This window comes from Podarcis erhardii (genome assembly GCF_964252035.2).
Source record: "Podarcis erhardii genome assembly, chromosome: 10".
Taxonomy (NCBI): Eukaryota; Metazoa; Chordata; class Lepidosauria; order Squamata; family Lacertidae; genus Podarcis; species Podarcis erhardii.
Window position 1 is genome coordinate 75,446,235 of NC_138500.1, and position 18,025 is coordinate 75,464,259.

The 18,025-nt window shown below is 44.6% G+C and overlaps 1 protein-coding gene and 1 long non-coding RNA gene across 2 annotated transcripts in view; one reads left to right on the plus strand and one right to left on the minus strand.

Moving 5' to 3' along the window:
* CCDC3 (coiled-coil domain containing 3) overlaps positions 1–15,459 on the plus strand; it is a 63,348-nt gene extending 47,889 nt beyond the window's left edge. The window contains exon 3 of the mRNA XM_081879226.1: positions 13,856–15,459. Within this exon, the coding sequence (XP_081735352.1) occupies positions 13,856–14,131 (276 nt within the window). The 3' untranslated portion in view covers positions 14,132–15,459. The remainder of the gene's footprint in view (positions 1–13,855) is intronic.
* On the minus strand, positions 14,682–17,734 carry LOC309351493. The gene is made up of 3 exons (XR_014160860.1): positions 17,339–17,734; positions 14,780–17,177; positions 14,682–14,746 (listed from the first exon to the last, which is right to left on the minus strand). It is a non-coding gene; the product is annotated as an uncharacterized lncRNA (long non-coding RNA).
* Between the last annotated feature and the right edge of the window lie 291 nt (positions 17,735–18,025).

Genomic DNA, 18,025 nt, shown 5'->3' on the forward strand with positions numbered 1-18,025 from the left:
ACTAATATATGTTGCGTAAGCAATTGTGATGCATTTGTGCCCTGAATCTTTGTCGGTAAGGCTGAGAGAATTCTCATTTGCAAGCTGTTGCTTTGATGGGATGTTATCAAGTCCACCAGTTTCAGTCTGCTGTGAACAAGGTGGGAATTCCACTTTGCCAAGCAGGCCTATTTCTAACTCACAAGGTCTCCTTTTCAGTGTATTGCCTGTTGTCAGGCTGAAATGATGTTCTGTTGCAGAGAAAGGTTTCCAGGCACAGACCTTTCTGTTCCAAGCTTCCTCCAGCGTTCTTACTGAATGACCGTGACCTCAATCCACAGCATGTCCGTTGCACCTTTGAGCCCTTTAGCAACTATCTAACAGATGGGGCTTCTCCGCAAGGATTTTTCTGGTTTGGGGCTTATGTATTTCTGATTTCCAAGCACAGCATCATAGACATCTATTTCTTTACTGATAAGTTTTCTAAGTATTGTATACATCTAACACCACTAGAATAAACAGTATGCAACTCAATTTCAGTAAAGTGAAATGGGTTTTTGTTAACTGTGCTTGTTTGTTAGATCCTCAGCAAAAGCAAACAATTACTACCTATTCCCAGCACAAGACTTTTGTCCTTCCCTTGCAAAGCCCTCCACACTGCAGCCGGTCTTTCTGTCTTGGACTCTCATTCTGTATCTGCCCCTGACCTCCTGCCTTTCTCACGGTACTACCCTAAATGCCACAAGTCCTTTGCTTGACATCTTTGACCTCTTTGCATGGAACTCATCCCTTGAACGTGCATCTTCAAATCCCTTCTCAAAACCCACCTTTTGGATAAGGCTTTTGCTTAAGCTTTAAGCATAATAACAATAACAAAATACCCTGCTCATCTGGCTGGAACACCTTGACACAAGGAAAAGGCTGTGGCAAAGAATTTCCAAAGTTGGATAGATATCTGTAGAAAATAACATTAGTATTCTTTCTAGGCTTCCTTTTCAGGCTGACCTCAGTGGCAGCTTGGGAAGCCCAGAGGGGGAGAGGGCTGGGCAGGTGAGCAAGGAAGCGGGCATCCCAGAGAAGCTGCAGAGCTTTAACAAGGTCTAAGCTGGGAAGGAGCAGCAGTTTTGGCAAGAAGGAAGGGGAGGGGTGAGCTCTAAGGGGAGGAGATGGTTTCGGTGAGGTGTAAAGGGGGGAGGGAGTTTGGTAAGGGGAGTTGGTGGGCTTGTGGGCTGCAGCCCCTGGTACAGAATGCCCTTGGAAAGGCGAATGAAGGAACTCCCATGTTTCTGATAAGTCAGGGCAGTCACATGGAAAACCACACCAACTATCATTAGTGTAAACAGTTCTCTACTGAGGTTTATCTTTATTGAGCTAAGTGAACTCCTCCTCCCGTACAGTGACAGGAAGAAACTATGGTGTGCATCCCTCCCTCCTTTTACAGTGAATGACATGGGAGAATTTGGTGCCAAACTATGAACTATGAACTGCCATGGGGCTGCTTGTCTGTGCGCAGCCAATGAAAAAGTGGCACACTTCCCTTCATTTTAATTCCTAGAGATCTTTCTGTCCTGATAATCACTTTTCCTTGTGTTCCTGCCTTCAGATATTGATTGCATAAACAAAATTCAGGACTGCAGCATGCTAATGGGTTGTTGAAACTCCTGGTAAAGCCTCTCTTTCCCTCTCTCCAGGTTTCTTCATGATGTGATAATTGCAAAAACATGCACAAGTGGTGCACAGCAATCATCCTAAGCAGAAGATAAAGCATACGCAAGTGCCAGCCTGCTCTCAAGGCAGCTTTACATGTCGTAAACCATATATGCTCAAAGGGCCATGGCAGCCACCTGGGGGAAAGTATGTGCTTTGTACCTGCAGCAAATTAAACTAATAAAGTACTTGAAAAAGCTTTTAGGGATGAAATTTGCTCTGTGAAATGGTGAGGCCGGGAAACTATGTTCTACCAACTTGAGATTAACCTAGCACAAATTCAAAATAGGCTCAAAGGGAATCCAGTTGGGCTCTGTGCAAATCAGATTACAGTGGTACCTGGGGTTACAGACGCTTCAGTTTACAGGCGCTTCAGGTTACAGACTCCGCTAACCCAGAAATAGTACCTCGGGTTAAGAACTTTGCTTCAGGAAGAGAACAGAAATCGCGCGGCAGCAGGAGCCCCATTTGCTAAAGTGGTGCTTCAGGTTAAGAACAGATTCAGGTTAAGAACAGACCTCCAGAACGAATTAAGTTCTTAACCCGAGGTACCACTGTACTTGCTTCCTTTCACATGGCTCCTGAACTATAAACTGGATTTTAAAAGCGGAGGGTAACGTGAGTTTCTTGTAAGCAAATCAAGTCCAATTGTTCCTTTTTCAACAGGTGGAAAACTTTTTTCCTTTTATCTGGGGAATTGAGGCCACGAACGTTCCAACTTAATGTCTGCAGAGACATGGTGTAGTTACTTTGCTATTCCTCCGACTGCTCCTAGTAATTGTTCTTGTTCTGTCGGTGGTGTCACTTTCTCTGGTTTGTCCAATCCCAAAGGAGGCCTTGCTGGGTCTAGTATTCCTGGTTTTGGTGCTTTTGGCTCTTCTTCTTCCTCAGCTTCTTTTTGTAGGTTTTCTCCGTGGTCTCTCAGAAATCTCTCTTTGTCCTCCACTGTTCTTATTTTAACTTTTTTCCCTTTGTGGGTGAAAGAAAGACCTTGGGGAAATTCCCACCTAAACAGAATTCTGTTGCTTCTTAACAAGGCCACTAAGTCTCCAAAGTTGGCCCTAAGATCCAGTAGATGTTTTGGAATGTCCTTAAAAAATTCTATTCTTGAGTCTTCTATTTCCAAAGATTCCTGGTAGTGGAGACTCAGTATTTTACCCCTCTCTTCTTTTGTTTGAAGAGTTATCAAACAGTCTCTCACCCTGTTCTTTCTCCCCCCTCTTCCAAGTCTGAAGGCGCTCACTATCTTGAACTCTTGTTTATCTGGATCAAGGTTCCAAAAGTCTTCAAATTTCTGTGTAAGATAACCACCCAGGTTCTCTTTCTCAAGTTCTGGTACAGCCCTGATCCTCAGATTAGTCTGTTTTTCCTTCAGTTCAATCATAGAAAATAACGACCTATGATCTTCTAGTTGTTTGTTTATCGGCAGTATCTTTTCTTCTACGGCCAATGTTTTCTCTTTCGCCTCCTCTGATATTTTTTTATTTAATGTAGATTCTTGCAGCAATCTGTCAATAGCCTCTGTATTGGAATTCACCTTCTGCCCCAGGTTATTAATACTTGTAGTATTTTGGTCAATTTTATTTGATAATTTTTCGAAGGATTCAAATATTTTGTTTAATGCTAAAGATAGTCCCTCTTCAGATGCCATTCCTTTTGGCCCAACCTGTGCAGACTCTTCCCCTTCTGGGACAGAAGGGCCAGATGCTGATTGTCTGCGTTGCTGCAGCGTAGTTTTTGCCAATCTTGTCGTTTTTTTCCTGAGGCAGATTTGCCATCGCCTTGTGTCTGAAGATCAAGGTCACTCCCATGGCCCAGACTTGTTTCTATAATGGAATTTTCCCTAGCCAGCTGGAATGGAATTTTCCCTAGCCAGCTGGAATGGAAAATTCCCAGTTGTAACAGTTTCTAAGTTCCTCTAGGGGGACACAATGGCAACAGTATTTATTTCAAAAGAGTATCTTTTCCCCTTTCAATGGTAGGCAACAGTTTCAAGTTTAGGAGAAACCTTCAAAACCTTCAAAATATTTGCAGAGTATCTATCACAAAGTTACATTGTCCATAAGTAGTGCGACTCTCAACACGGCAGTTTATTTCTCCTTGGCAGTCCGATACCAAGGGTTAAGTGGTGGTCTTTGTTCCCTTTCCTCTCCTTTTCCTTTTTTTGCAGGCAAAAGAAAGTTTCTTTCTTCCCTTCCCTCCCCTCTCCTGCAGCTCGAGGAGGGAGTCCTTTTATTTTGACGTTAAGAATTAGATCCTTTTAGCGCAATTTTCCAGTTCTTAGCTTAAAAGGTCTTTGCTTTAGTCTATTTATAAAAAGCGGAAGGCGGACTTCCTGTTTACACCTTCCCGCTTCAGTGCCAAATTCAAGTTTGTTCTTTCGATCAAAGGAGCGATTCCTTTGATCTCCCGATCTTTCACTTAACCTGCTCACGGGTTGTTGTTTAAAAGTCGAATTGCCACAGGAAAGAGGTCAGCGCTCTCTGACAGCAGCTGTGCAGCTTCGCTCCGCAGAAGTAGCGATTGACTTTCAGCACCGCGCCAAACTCCCCGTCCCGCTCCGGAGCCCTTTGCAGGGTTCCTTTGCAAATCGGGGGGGGGGGCGCAAAAGGTGCCCGCCGAGTCCCACATTCACAGCCTTCACCCGCCTGTGGTTTTCGAAAGGGTCCCCACTTCGTTGTAGTGGCAGGATCTGATTTCTGCGGGGCTTTCTCCCTCTAAGCTAGAGGGAATCCACCATTGCTGATGGCGCCGCCTCCGGAAGACTCTCTAGCAAGCCTGAGTTCATAAAAAGAAAGCCGACTTCATAAAACTTAGGGAAGTGCTGGGTGAGATCCCATGGACAGTAATACTAAAAGGAAAGGGAGTTCATGATGGCTGGGAGTTTGTTAAGAGGGAGATAGTAAAAGCAAAACTTCAGGCAATACCAATGAGACGGAAACATGGAAGGTGCCTAAAGAAGCCAGGGTGGCTATCTAAAGAACTTTTAACCGAGTTAAGATTAAAAAAGGATGTGTACAAAAAATGGAAAAGGGGGGAAACCACCAAAGAGGAATTCAAACAAATAGCCAGCACGTGTAGACACAAAGTCAGAAAAGCTAAAGCACAGAATGAACTCAGGCTTGCTAGAGAGGTTAAAAGCAACAAAAAAGGCTTTTATGGGTATGTTCATAGCAAAAGGAAGAACAAAGAAACAGTGGGGTCACTCAGAGGAGAAGATGGTGAAATGCAAACAGGGGACACAGAAAGGGCTGAACTCCTCAATGCCTTCTTTGCCACAGTCTTCTCCGATAAAGAAAACAATGCCCGACCTGAAGAATTTGGAGCAAATGATTCAGCAGAGGAAACACAGCCCAGAATAACTAAGCAGATAGTACAAGAATAGTTGGCTAGTCTAGATGTATTCAAGTCTCCAGGGAACTGCATCCAAGAGTATTAAAAGAACTGGCAGATGTGATCTCAGAACCACTGGCAGTCATCTTTGAGAATTCCTGGCAGTCATCTTTGAGAATTCCCGGCAGACTGGAGGAGGGCAAATGTTGTCCCTATTTTCAAAAAGGGGAAAAGAGAGGTCCCAAATAATTACCGCCCAGTCAGTCTGACATCAATACCAGGGAAGATTCTGGAGCAGATCATTAAGCAAACAGTTTGTGAGCACCTAGAAAGGAATACTGTGATCACCAATAGTCAGCATGGATTTCTGAAAAATAAGTCGTGTCAGACTAACCTGATCTCGTTTTTTGACAGAATTACAAGCCTGGTAGATGAAGGGAACGCAGTGGATGTAGCCTACCTTGATTTCAGCAAGGCATTTGACAAGGTGCCCCATGATATTCTTGTAAAGAAGCTGGTAAAATGCGGACTTGACTATGCTACCACTCAGTGGATTTGTAACTGGCTGTCTCACCGAACCCAAAGGGTGCTCATCAATGGTTCCTCTTCATCCTGGAGAAGAGTGACTAGTGGGGTGCCACAGGGTTCTGTCTTGGGCCCGGTCTTATTCAACATCTTTCTCAACGACTTGGATGATGGACTCAAGGGCATCCTGATCAAATTTGCAGATGACACCAAACTGGGAGGGGTGGCTAACACCCCAGAGGACAGGATCACACTTCAAAATGACCTTGACAGATTAGAGAACTGGGCCAAAACAAACAAGATGAATTTTAACAGGGAGAAATGTAAAGTATTGCACCTGGGCAAAAAAAATGAGAGGCACAAATACAAGATGGGTGACACCTGGCTTGAGAGCAGTACATGTGAAAAGGATCTAGGAGTCTTGGTTGACCACAAACTTGACATGAGCCAACAGTGTGACGCGGCAGCTAAAAAAGCCAATGCAATTCTGGGCTGCATCAATAGGAGTATAGCATCTAGATCAAGGGAAGTCATAGTGCCACTGTATTCTGCTCTGGTCAGACCTCACCTGGAGTACTGTGTCCAGTTCTGGGCACCACAGTTCAAGAAGGACACTGACAAACTGGAACGTGTCCAGAGGAGGGCAACCAAAATGGTCAAAGGCCTGGAAACAATGCCTTATGAGGAACGGCTAAGGGAGCTGGGCATGTTTAGCCTGGAGAAGAGGAGGTTAAGGGGTGATATGATAGCCATGTTCAAATATATAAAAGGATGTCACACAGAGGAGGGAGAAAGGTTGTTTTCTGCTGCTCCAGAGAAGCGGACACGGAGCAATGGCTCCAAACTACAAGAAAGAAGATTCCACCTAAACATTAGGAAGAACTTCCTGACAGTAAGAGCTGTTCGACAGTGGAATTTGCTGCCAAGGAGTGTGGTGGAGTCTCCTTCTTTGGAGGTCTTTAAGCAGAGGCTTGACAACCATATGTCAGGAGTGCTCTGATGGTGTTTCCTGCTTGGCAGGGGGTTGGACTCGATGGCCCTTGTGGTCTCTTCCAACTCTATGATTCTATGATTCTTTGATTCTATAAAGTCAAGAAATTGAGTCCTAGTATGCTTGGCTGCTCCTTTCCGCTGTATAGTAAACTTCAGAAGAGCATGATCACTCGCGCCTAATGATCCTTCCACTTCTACCCCACTAACCAGGTCATCAACATTGGTTAGGACCAGATCTAAAATGGCTGTTCCTTTTGTTGCTTCTCCCACTTTCTGGACAATGAAGTTGTCTGCAAGGCCAGTGAGGAATCTGTTTGACCTTATGCTCTTGACTGAGTTTGACATCCAACAAATATCCGGGTAATTGAAGTCCCCCATTACTACTATCTCCCTTCCTTTTGCATGCTTGGCCATCTGTTCCAGGAAGGCATCATCTATGTCCTCCGTTTGGCTTGGGGATCTATAGTAAACTCCCACAATGAGGTCACTGTTATTCTTCTCCCTTAATTTTGACTCAAATGCTCTCACTTTGGCTTTGAGGTTCTAAATCTTGGATCTCTTCACAGGTATACACATCCCTGACATATAACGCCACTCCTCCTCCTTTCTTGTCTGGTCTGTTTCTCTGAAATAGATTGTAACCCTCCATTATTACATTCCAGTCGTGGGACTTATCCCACCAGGTTTCAGTGATGCCTATTATGTCATATTTAGTTTGCTGTACCAAGAGCTCAAGCTCATCTTGTTTATTACCCATGCTTTGCGCATTAGTGTGCAGACATTGAAGTCCATTAATCATTCCCCCGTGTCTCTTATTTAAGGATTTTTTCCTCCCACCACTAGGTCTGCGTGCTGTTTGCTCCATTTGGTCTATGACATATGGATGATCATCTTCATCAGTTGATAGACTCCTACCTTCAGGAGCACTGTCTCCCTCCCCCACATTAGTCAGTTTAAAGCCCTCCCGATGAGGTTTCTGAGATTTTTGGCAAAAACATTCCTCCCAACCGTTGTGAGGTGCAGCCCATCGCTTGCCAGAAGTCCATCTTCAAGAAACTGCAGTCCGTGATCTAAGAATCCAAACCGTTCCTGTTTACACCATTTGCGAAGCCAGCTGTTCACTTCCACTATATTTCTCTCTCTCCCTGGCCCACGTCGTTCAATTGGGAGGACAGATGAGATGACAATTTGTGCATTTAATTGCTTCAATTTCCTGCCCAGAGCCTCGTAGTCTCTTTTGATCTTCTGGAGGCTATTGCTTGCAGTGTCATTGGTTCCCACATGAACCAAGAGGAAGGGGTATTTGTCAGTGGGTTTTATGATTCCTTGCAGTCGTTCAGTTACATCTTGGATCTTAGCCCCGGGGAGACAGCACACTTCCCGAGACATCTTGTCAGGCCCACAGATCACTGCTTCTGTTCCCCTCAGTAGGGAATCCCCTATCACCACTACACGCCTCCTCTTAGGTTTGGTCGGGGTTCTTCCGTGAGCTGTCCGTTCCAAGGTCGCCTGCACATTGCCTGAGGACTGACTTTGCTGCTCGTCTTCATATACCTGATCGACTGTAATGAGGGAGAGATCCTCAAATGGAGTCTGCTCTTCGTCTTCCATGCTAGGGGAGAGGACCTCAAAGCGATTGTGTATTTCTAAACAATCAGAGTGAACCCTGGGCCTCCTACTTCTTTGAGTCACGTTTCTCCATATATCTGGCTCCTGTGTTGGTGAACTAGCCTCCTTCTCAGGGGAGTCCCCTGTCTCCTCCTTGGTGGAGACAGTGTGCACTGTTGCTTCCAAGAAGAGCTCCAGCTCTCTAATTCTTTGGAGCGTAGCCACACGTTCCTCCAGTTGCTGGACTTTTTCTTTTAAGAGGGCAATCAACATGCAATTGCTGCAGGTAAAGCTGCCTGCAACCTTTGGCAAGATAATGTAGTATATCTTTTCCTGTCTTGGTTCAAAAAGTGAACTGGGACAGGTTTCTCTCTCACACACAAATACACCTCAAGAACATTCTACAGTATGCCTTTTAAGCAGACTTAAAGGTTTTGATGACATACAATCTGAAGGTAATGCTACAGTCTAGCCTGTGGCTTACAAACAGTGGCAGCAGTAGCTGCTGGTTTCAGAACGTCTGTTCCATTCAACTCAAACTGCACAGTGCAACAGAGAAGGTAGCTCTGTATGTGTGAGAGCGTGGAATATATATGCCACAATCTAATTGTTCATAAACTGTATCCCAAACCTTTCATTGTGCACACACACACAAACACAATTTATTTCCCAAGGCAATTCTAGGATTACATGTCTCAACAAATAGATATACATATAATGAAAGGCATCAACCATTTAGCTTCAGGCCTAAGCAGATGCACAGAAACATCCTTTCTCATGCCTGGCCTATTGTATCCTAATCACTAAAGTCTCTCAGTCTTGCAACACTGGAGCAAAGCTGAGAAATGACAGGTGTTAAGAGAAGAAGAGTCTTGAGACATCTCAAAAACCAGCCGATTGAAAACTTTTATAGACTGAGTCCACTTCATCCAATGTTTATATTACAATTAATCTTGTTAACATGCTACAAGATTAAAGTGCTGTGTTTCCTCAAGAGAATATGACTACCCCCTGCAGATTTTCTTATGAGGCAATCCTAATCCTAATCCTTACTTGAAAATAAGCGTCACTGTTTGATGGGGCTTCCTCCGATGGAAAGACTGAGTAAGATTGCAGCCTAAGTGGGATTCTGACTGGAGTAGCCTTGGAAAAACAAATGACACATGACCCCTTTGTGTTTAAACTATTTAATGTCTCTTGACAATATTTCTATGAAAACAGAAAACCTACGAGAAGAAATTCAGACCCCCCCCCCAATTTAATCTTGAATGTATGCAGTGGGTCTTTCAGCTTCTTTGCATTTAGTCTTACTAACCCTGCTCCCCATTTGAAATTATGGCCTTGGACCATTTTAATACTTTTTCTGCATTGAACTCAAACTCACCAGGCACTGAAGTATTCCAGTGAAGCAAATATCATACTCTTAAATGAATTAGTTCTTTTTCTAGAGAGGTTTTTTAAAAAAACCACACCAAAAAACCCAAAGCCTGCTGAACACAGCACTTTTTAGATAATTTAAAAAAGAGTTTCTAGCAAGTTTTTATGAACAGAGGAGAGAGATGAAGGGAGAGTTTCTCCACCCCACAATTTTTCTTTTCTGCTGAGTCAGTGAATCTTGGTAAGCCAATAGGCATGCTAGCCAAAACTTGCATATGATACTCACATTTTCCAGCAATATACACAGAAGCAGAAAATTATTGGGAATCCTCCAGCCGGAGAAACCCAGGAAAATGAAAACAACTGTCAAATGTTCCCTTCATTACAATCTTATAGAAAGCACTAGGCCATCCTTATAAATATATGGAACCAATTATTAATTTTTTACATATAACCCACAAAAAGATCCAAAAGCTTCCAGTTGCCTTTGAACTTGATGCAGATATAAATCATCCTAAAGGAATACGATCTGAGAGAAAGAGACAGAGAGAGATTGCTGCTCTCCCCTCTATGTCAGGGACTGGCTGGATGCAGAGGGAGGCGCCACCCAAGGAGCCCCCCGGGGAAGAAGGCTCACAGCTCAGATGGGGGGTGGGACAAGAAGGAGCAGTCAAAAGCAGAAAGGGGAGCAGGCTGGGAGGAGGAGGGCGGGAAGTGGAAGAGGCAACAGGGTTTAGTGAGCAGGAAGAGGCTGGGGCAGAGAGCCACCCAAAACCAGCGCTCCCTGAGAACATGCAGAGCCATGAGAGGCAAGGCGGTGGAGCCTTGGGCTGCGGGGGAAGGAACTGGGGGAGGAACCTCCCAAGGGAGGGCAGATCTCGAACCCATGGCGCCAAGTTACAAGAAGGGAGACTGAGACTAAACATCGGGAGGAACATTCTGTTCGACAGCGGAAAGGACTTCCTCAGGAGTTCCTTCCCCAGCAGCCTAAGTCTGAAATTTAGGAGCCTGCTTAAAATCTGCTGACACAAGCTTTCTCTGAGGGACAGTCCAGATATGTTGATGTATTAAACTGATCTGCTGATCTGTGACTTATTTATTTATTGATGCAATTTATTGTTGATTTTATGCTATTCGCAATCATGCCATTTTAATGTACGCTGGTAGTATAGAAGTTTTTGCAAATAAATGTTTATGGCAATTCTTTAAAAAATAGCTTTATAGGGAGAGAACATATGTTTTATGCAGCGGGTTTAGAGGGGGCAAATTAATCTTGTCTGAGTCAGATTTTCCTTGAAATGGGCCTGCATTGTTAGAAAATATTTGACAGATACTCTTGCGCATGCACACACACACACACACACACACACGTGAAACACCACGTCCTTGGGTCTTGCCTTCAAAGGCAGCGGCTGGAAGTCGTGGAGGAAATGCTTTATTTATGCAGAGCACTCGGAACAGATTAGTAATAGGGACTCAAACTGAAGCCGTCAACTGTGGATGGCAGTTCTGGCCAGTCTTTTCATACAAGAGGATTGTTAGCTGATGGTTCTTTTTCAAGGCAAACAAATATCTTGCCCTCCCCAACCATTCAGCTTGTAAGAAAATATTACAAAACAATGAATGAAAAAATAGGCAGGATAACATGCAATTATTCATCATCACAGCAAGAGATTTGGGTTGGCACCATCTCTTAGCCAAAGGGTGCCCATCTGAATTGCTGAGAAATTGGTAGGAAGGCAGGCAGTAAGTGGGGGGCGGGTGGGGGGGGAGATTAAACTGTAGCATGAAGTATAAAACTGACTAAAGCACCACCAGCAGTAATTTTTCACACCTACACAACAGTTGATTAAAATGTCACATGGCCAATACAGCTGAATATACTAAGTGTGACTTTCTGTTTTTCACACACACACTTTTCCAGAAGAATTCTCTCCCAGATTAATCTGGTTATAATGAGAACAATTAATAATGATGAGTTCATAGAACGGTACATCTCAAACTATTAAAGGGAATCACCAGGGGAATTTTGCAGTCTGGCACTTGCCTGTCCCCTTACCTTGAAGTGAAACTCCCCAAACTAGGGGTGCTGACTTGCCCCCCCAATTGAGGGGGCTGGCACCACGTGACCTGTTCCACCTCCACCTGGCGCACCTGCCCTCGCCCGTCGATGGCGGGGAGTGTGGAGGATGAAAGTCACCCTCCATGCCCCATGTCAGCGTTTGCCTGTCAACAGCAGCGGACGCAGAGGGAGAGGAGTGGGGAGTGATTGTCACCCACCACAAACGGGCGAGTGCAGGCCTATCAGATGGCGGCAGGAGGGTGATCAGGGGTGCCAACTTGAATAAAATATTTAAGGGGCCAGGTGAGTCCCAGCCTGCATAATCAATCACATGATATAGTGCGCACACACCATTTGAATGGCAATGCTCATCAACTTGGGAGGCTGGCCCAATATTTTAATGGGGGGGGGTCAAAGTCCCCTCAGCCCCTAGGAGTTGGCTCCTATGGCTGTTGCCCACCCTGGCAGCTTTTGCTGCGGGGGAGGGGCTGGGGTGTGGAACTGACCCCTCTGATTGATGGCGTCAAGACACAGGGCAATTTTCTTTCTATATGTTGCTGGGCAGGAGGGGGAGAATTTAACTCAGATAATTTTTTGTTGTGCTACCCAAAGACGATGGCATTATCCAAAGAAGGAGAAGGGGGGAAAGCAGTTGCTACATATGCACTAAAACCATGATCAAATCCACCAAAATTTTCTTATTACACAGAATAAAAAATAAATCTCAAATAAAATGTGCAAATTAGATCTCAGAGTCCCCTTTGCAATTGACCACTAGAATTTAACTCTGGGGTGCTGTTTACAGCAGCAGCAGCCACATGTTCCTTGTAACATGCATTTCCACCTTGAATTGCACTACTATTTAATTGTGTGTGTGTGTGTGTGTGTGTGTGTATACACATACATATTTAACAGGAAACTCCCTGAGAGCATAAAAACAGAGAAAGAAATGAATCATATGGCAATTATAGAGAAAAGTAATACAGAACAGAATGAGTCACAGCAGTAGGTGGCTGCAGAGGTGGTTGCTTTGTGCTTGAGACACTGTTGGAGCATTTCTTTAATTTTTTGGCTATTAATATTCCCTATTTCACTTCCAAGTTGCTCTTAGAACCTCTCCTTACGGTGTAGTTTGAAATACTTTGTTGGCTCCGGGCCTGATTTCCCTCCAGGGGTCCCTGCGCTTTCCAAGCCTCTAAACACTGGGCTGTGGCCTCGTGGGTTCCCTTCTTCACCATTCCTTTCCTTCCTCTTCTTCCTCTTTCTCCTTAGTGAATGAACCGAGAGCCCCTGAGGCTGCCACGCTGCAGAAGCCAAGTGTGGCGCAGAGCCTTTAGGCAGTCCCTTTAGGCAGGCCTGGTGCCAGGCTTTAGGGGCCCCTCTGCACAAGGCTGCCAATGCCCATGTGGCTACACATTTATTCCCCCTGGCTGCTGCTGCTGCTGCTGCTACTGCTGCTGTCATGGCAGACACAGCAAAAATGTCTATGACCTGCCTTATGTTGTTGGCGCCCTGTCTGTCTGGGGAGACAATGGAAGAGTACACCTTTGGGGGTGAAGTCAAACCGTTGGAGAGTTGCAGCACCTGCTGTGGCTGTAGAGACCGATGCGGGAGAGACATGTTTTATCTGCAGGTGGGGCAGAGGAAGGCATCCGGTTGCGCTGCTGCAGGTGCACCAGGGCGTTTCTTCTCTCTGTGCTCCTCCCAGCAGTTATTCCTCCTCTGCTCACAGCTGACCTGACCTGCTTCATGACCTACCTGCCTGTCTCCAGGAACTGCTGCTGCCTTCAAGGGACTCCCGCACAGCGGATTCCCTTCACACCTCTAGAGCACATCCCTGGGGATCCTGCCATCTTCCATTCTGTGTTCATGACCAAGTCAGCATAGATGTAGCTGAGACAGGAGTGTGAACATGCTGGGGACGTGGGCTTGGTAGAGTACACCTTTGTCTGATACCTGCCTGTAGAGTTATAAAATCTATAGCTTTCATAGATCTATGGGCTGGAGCATGACATTTTGGGTAAATTAAAATGTCGAGTGGCTACTGTGGGTTGGAGTGGAGCTTGGCCCCTATTCAAAAATGCCACTGCCACCTTTTCATCACTAAAACAGATGGGAATCTACTGGGAGCTGGCTACAGAAGTATAGCAAATACAATAAAAGAACCCCTTTGTAAAAAAACAGGGTTGCCTGGATATGGCCATTGGTCCCCCATCAACTGATTTCTGGAATTGTTTCTTAAAAGCAGTCATTCTGTGCATGTCATTTCAGCTCATGTGCTCTTCAGTCCAAAAAGCCTTGTTTGACGAAGAAGAACACGTGAAGCAGCTCCAGCAAAAGGTGGCCAGCCTGGAGAAGCGCAACAAGCAGCTGCGAGGCCGAATCAAGAAAGTCAAGCGGTCGCTCAGGCAATCCAGGAAGAACACCAGACACATAGAGCTGATCAACCGAAAGCTCAGTGAGAAGCTGTCCTCTGTAGGAGGCCAGATCCCATATGCTAACTCCTTAAAGCAAGCAAACTCTCATGCTACCTACCTTAAAGTATAAAGCCAGGTTTAGTGCTCCAGGCAGTGATGCTGGTGACTTCACAGCATACACCTCTCCCCTCCCCTCCCCTCCCCTCCCCTCCCCTCCCCTCTCTTCTCCTCTTCTCCTACAGTCCAGAAGGGACATTATGAGTTCAAGACCATCATTGACTGTTCTGTGTTTATGCATTTAAAGTCTGCATAAACATGATGGTCCATATGCCATGTTCCTCTGAGGGTAATAAAAAAAAAATCCAGTTGAGACAAATTGAGCGGATATGAAAGCTGCTTGAGTCTGGGCCCAGTGAATGGTCTGGACACTGGACCCCCAACATTGTCAGTTAGCATTGCTTGCTTTAGGTTTGGGCTTGGGAGACCACCAGAGAGCTTCATGGAAGCCAGTCTGAGCTTCCCAAGGAAGAGCAAGATATAGAAAAACATGTGCAGACAGAAGTCTCAGCATGAGCACAGTGATTTCAGGAAGACCTTGTGGCATGTGCTAAACTCTGGTTTCCAGACAAAGATAAGGGATTCTAATGTAAAATTAAAATGCAAACTTTCTAGTCCTCTTCCAACATTTCCAGAATGCAATCCAACTTTACTTAAATATATGCTGGCAATCAGAATATCTTTGTCACTTAACAACAACAACAACAACAACAACAACAACAACAACAACAACAATTGTCCAGTAGCACCTTAGAGACCAACTAAGTTTGTTCTGGTATAAGCTTTTGTGTGCATGCACACTTCTTCAGATACCTTTCGTGTGCATGCACATGAAAGCTTATACCAGAACAAACTTAGTTGGTCTCTAAGGTACTACTGGACATTTTTTTATATTTTTATATTTATTTCGACTGCATCAGACCAACACGGCTACCTACCTGAATCTTTGTCTCTTAAAGTTTGTTATTATTACCCTTAAATCTAATTGACTGATACACCATGATACCAATGATAAAGGCTACCCATTTTTTTCCATTCACCTTAGAAGCCATCCACTTTTACCTTTAACACCTTAAAATTAAGGGGGGGGGGACACTTAATAGTTTTTATAGGAGCCAACTCCTAGGGACTGAGAGGTCTTTGCCCCCAATATTTGAGCCCAACCCCCAGCTAATGGGCATTGCCATTCAAATGGTGTATGTGTACTGTGTCATGTGATCAATTATGTGGGACAGGGATTACCTGTCCCCCCTCCAAATATTTTATTCTAGGCCCCCCTGAATGCTTTAAGGATGGGGTGGGTTTTCCCCTCCCAGTTATTTCTGCAAAGCTTACCTTCAATGCTAATCGATATAGACAAGCTGTTTAAATGTTTAAATAAACGTGCAACTGAGTCTGTGATTTCCTTCTCCACTGCAAGGAGGGTCACTCCTCTTTTTCAAACATGGCTCTGCTTGCGGTTCTGCCATCATGAGGCTGCTGGGCAGCCTCTGCCAGCTACATTTAAGGTGCTCTCAAACTTCCACCAGCAGACTCTTGAGCTGTGAGAGTCATTCTGCAAATCTGTTCTAAGCATGCCAATTGATTAATTATAATTCAGTCTGGTTAGGAGAGACCTCAACTGCAAGTGAAATAAATCTCAAAACACTATAGGCCATCTGGATCTGATCCTTTTCAAGCTGTACCAGATCATTTGGCTCAAACAAGAGCATTCCACGTTGGGATGTAGAGACTTCAAAGCTCATCGCTGTGTGCAGAAGAGAATACACAGGTCTATTCTTTGTCAGCTAGAATGCTATATACAGTAGTTCTGATTTTGGGATAGCTCTGTGCTGGCTGGGTCCCTTCCAGCCAGAAGAGCAATGAACTGGAGGAGGTTTGATTGATTGAATGAATGGATCAATGCATATCCAGACAGCCACTTGGAGATGCTTTTGGCTGAGGCAGTGGGAAAGGATGCAAAGGCTGTAACTCCTGTCTTGTCCAATTTGTCCACTGGTCCCTTCACCCACCTTCTCCTACCTGCTGTAGCATATCTGATGTATAAATTTGCAGATTTATTCCACAGGAGGAGAATTGGTGGGGTATGTCTAGGTTGCAGTTTGGCAAACCTTTCAGGCTGCTGACAAGAGACTTCTACCCAGGCTGTGGCAAGGCCATGAAAGCTCCATTATGTTCTGTACACTTGATACCTGTATCATAAGGGCATTAAAATTAAGGTGCTTTATATATGTACATATTTTTAAATCCTATAGAAAGTATTTTTATTACATATTTCCTATACTCTTAATTCCACAAAATATGAAGTGGGCTTTGATTTTTTTAAAAAATTAAATTTGTGAACATTTCTATGTGCTTTCTTGACTAGGCAATACCATTTTTCTTCATTGGGCAACTGACACGGATTAGAAATTGTGTTATTACCTATATGGATTTGGGTTAAGGTAGCATTCCTGATGGCTGACAAGAATGCCAGCTTTCTGTATGTTACTTCAAAGCACAGTGAACTCATTGGCGGTTAAATTGACCTGTGTAAGAGCAGATGCCATGAGCAAGTAGGAAAGAAAGCAGAAGAAGATGCTCTGAATGTTTTCCCCATTGGAAAAGATATTTAATGCATATTTGGTTACACAATCCAGTGTTTATGCCATACTTAGGTCAAAAGCTTGCAGAGCTGGTCCAACTGACGATAACTTTGATAACCGTTTGACAGGACTTGCACTGCATGAGCAATTTCCAGCTATCCTTCTACACAGAATTGCAATGAATAAAGACAATTTCCCAACACTCAGCTCCAGGATATTGAGAGGGAATTATAATGAGAAATAGGCATTGTGTGCCCAGCACTATAGAGTGGTTCCTTTGAGGCAGAAGTCCAAGGCCCAACTCAGTGAGCAGGAGGGCTCTCAAACACAACACAGATGGCTTACCACATTTTGAAGTAAGCGAACTAATACATGTTACCATTTAAAGGGGATATCTCCTTAAGACAAAGGGCGGATCTACACTCGTGGTTTATAACATTAAAATGCATTATTACAATGTGACATGTGAGGGCGCTGCAGAGCAGTGAGGCAAAAGGAAACTACCATTAAACGTTATAGAAGATAATTGTAGTTCTAGCCAGAGCAGTGGCGTAGCGTGGGGGGTGCAGGGGGGGCCGGCCGCACCGGGCGCAACATCGGGGGGGGGGCGCTCGCACTCGAGTGCTAAAATCCATGGGTTAGGGGGCGCAAATTACTTGCCTTGCCCCGGGTGCTGACAACCCACGCTACACCACTGAGCCAGAGTCTGAAATTACTGAACTTCACCACTGGTTTTGTGTGGAATTTGCATGCCTTCAATCCTAATGGACTGCTTGCACAGAAGATGACCAGTCTGAAGTGTGTGTGAATCTAGCCCAAAATCTGCAGCTTTACATAGACCAGAGTGAGACCCTCATGGGCCTCATGTACAACACAAAGGCTGCTATGCGAGAATCAGTGGAGACTGAATACTAGGCTTTTTCTCATACATAGACCACACACAAGCTACTGCATATTTTTTGTCACTTCTTTAAAAACTAGTTCCATTCCAAAAATAAAAGCTCATTGCAGATGGATTCTGCATTACCCTGCAGTGTTCCCATTTGAAAGCAGATGTAGGTATTCCCAGCAGGTTGAGGTGTATCCACACCTGCCCACTTCGCTCTTCATTCTCCTTTGGCTTGGGCAGGGAAGAAAAGACAAGGATAACCCAACCTGGGCATGTGGGTTCAAATGCCTACCAAGCAACCCCATCCACCCTTGAGGACGGCAGGATCTAGAATTAATCTAGATTGAAAGCAGCATGTTGAGAATGAGCACGAACGAATCCAGATTGAGAAAAACATCATTTTGTGCTACAAACTGGTTAGTGTGTACACAGCCCTAGTATGAATCAGCAGCAGTTTGTTGCAGTATATTCTGAATTTCAGTGTTAGACACTG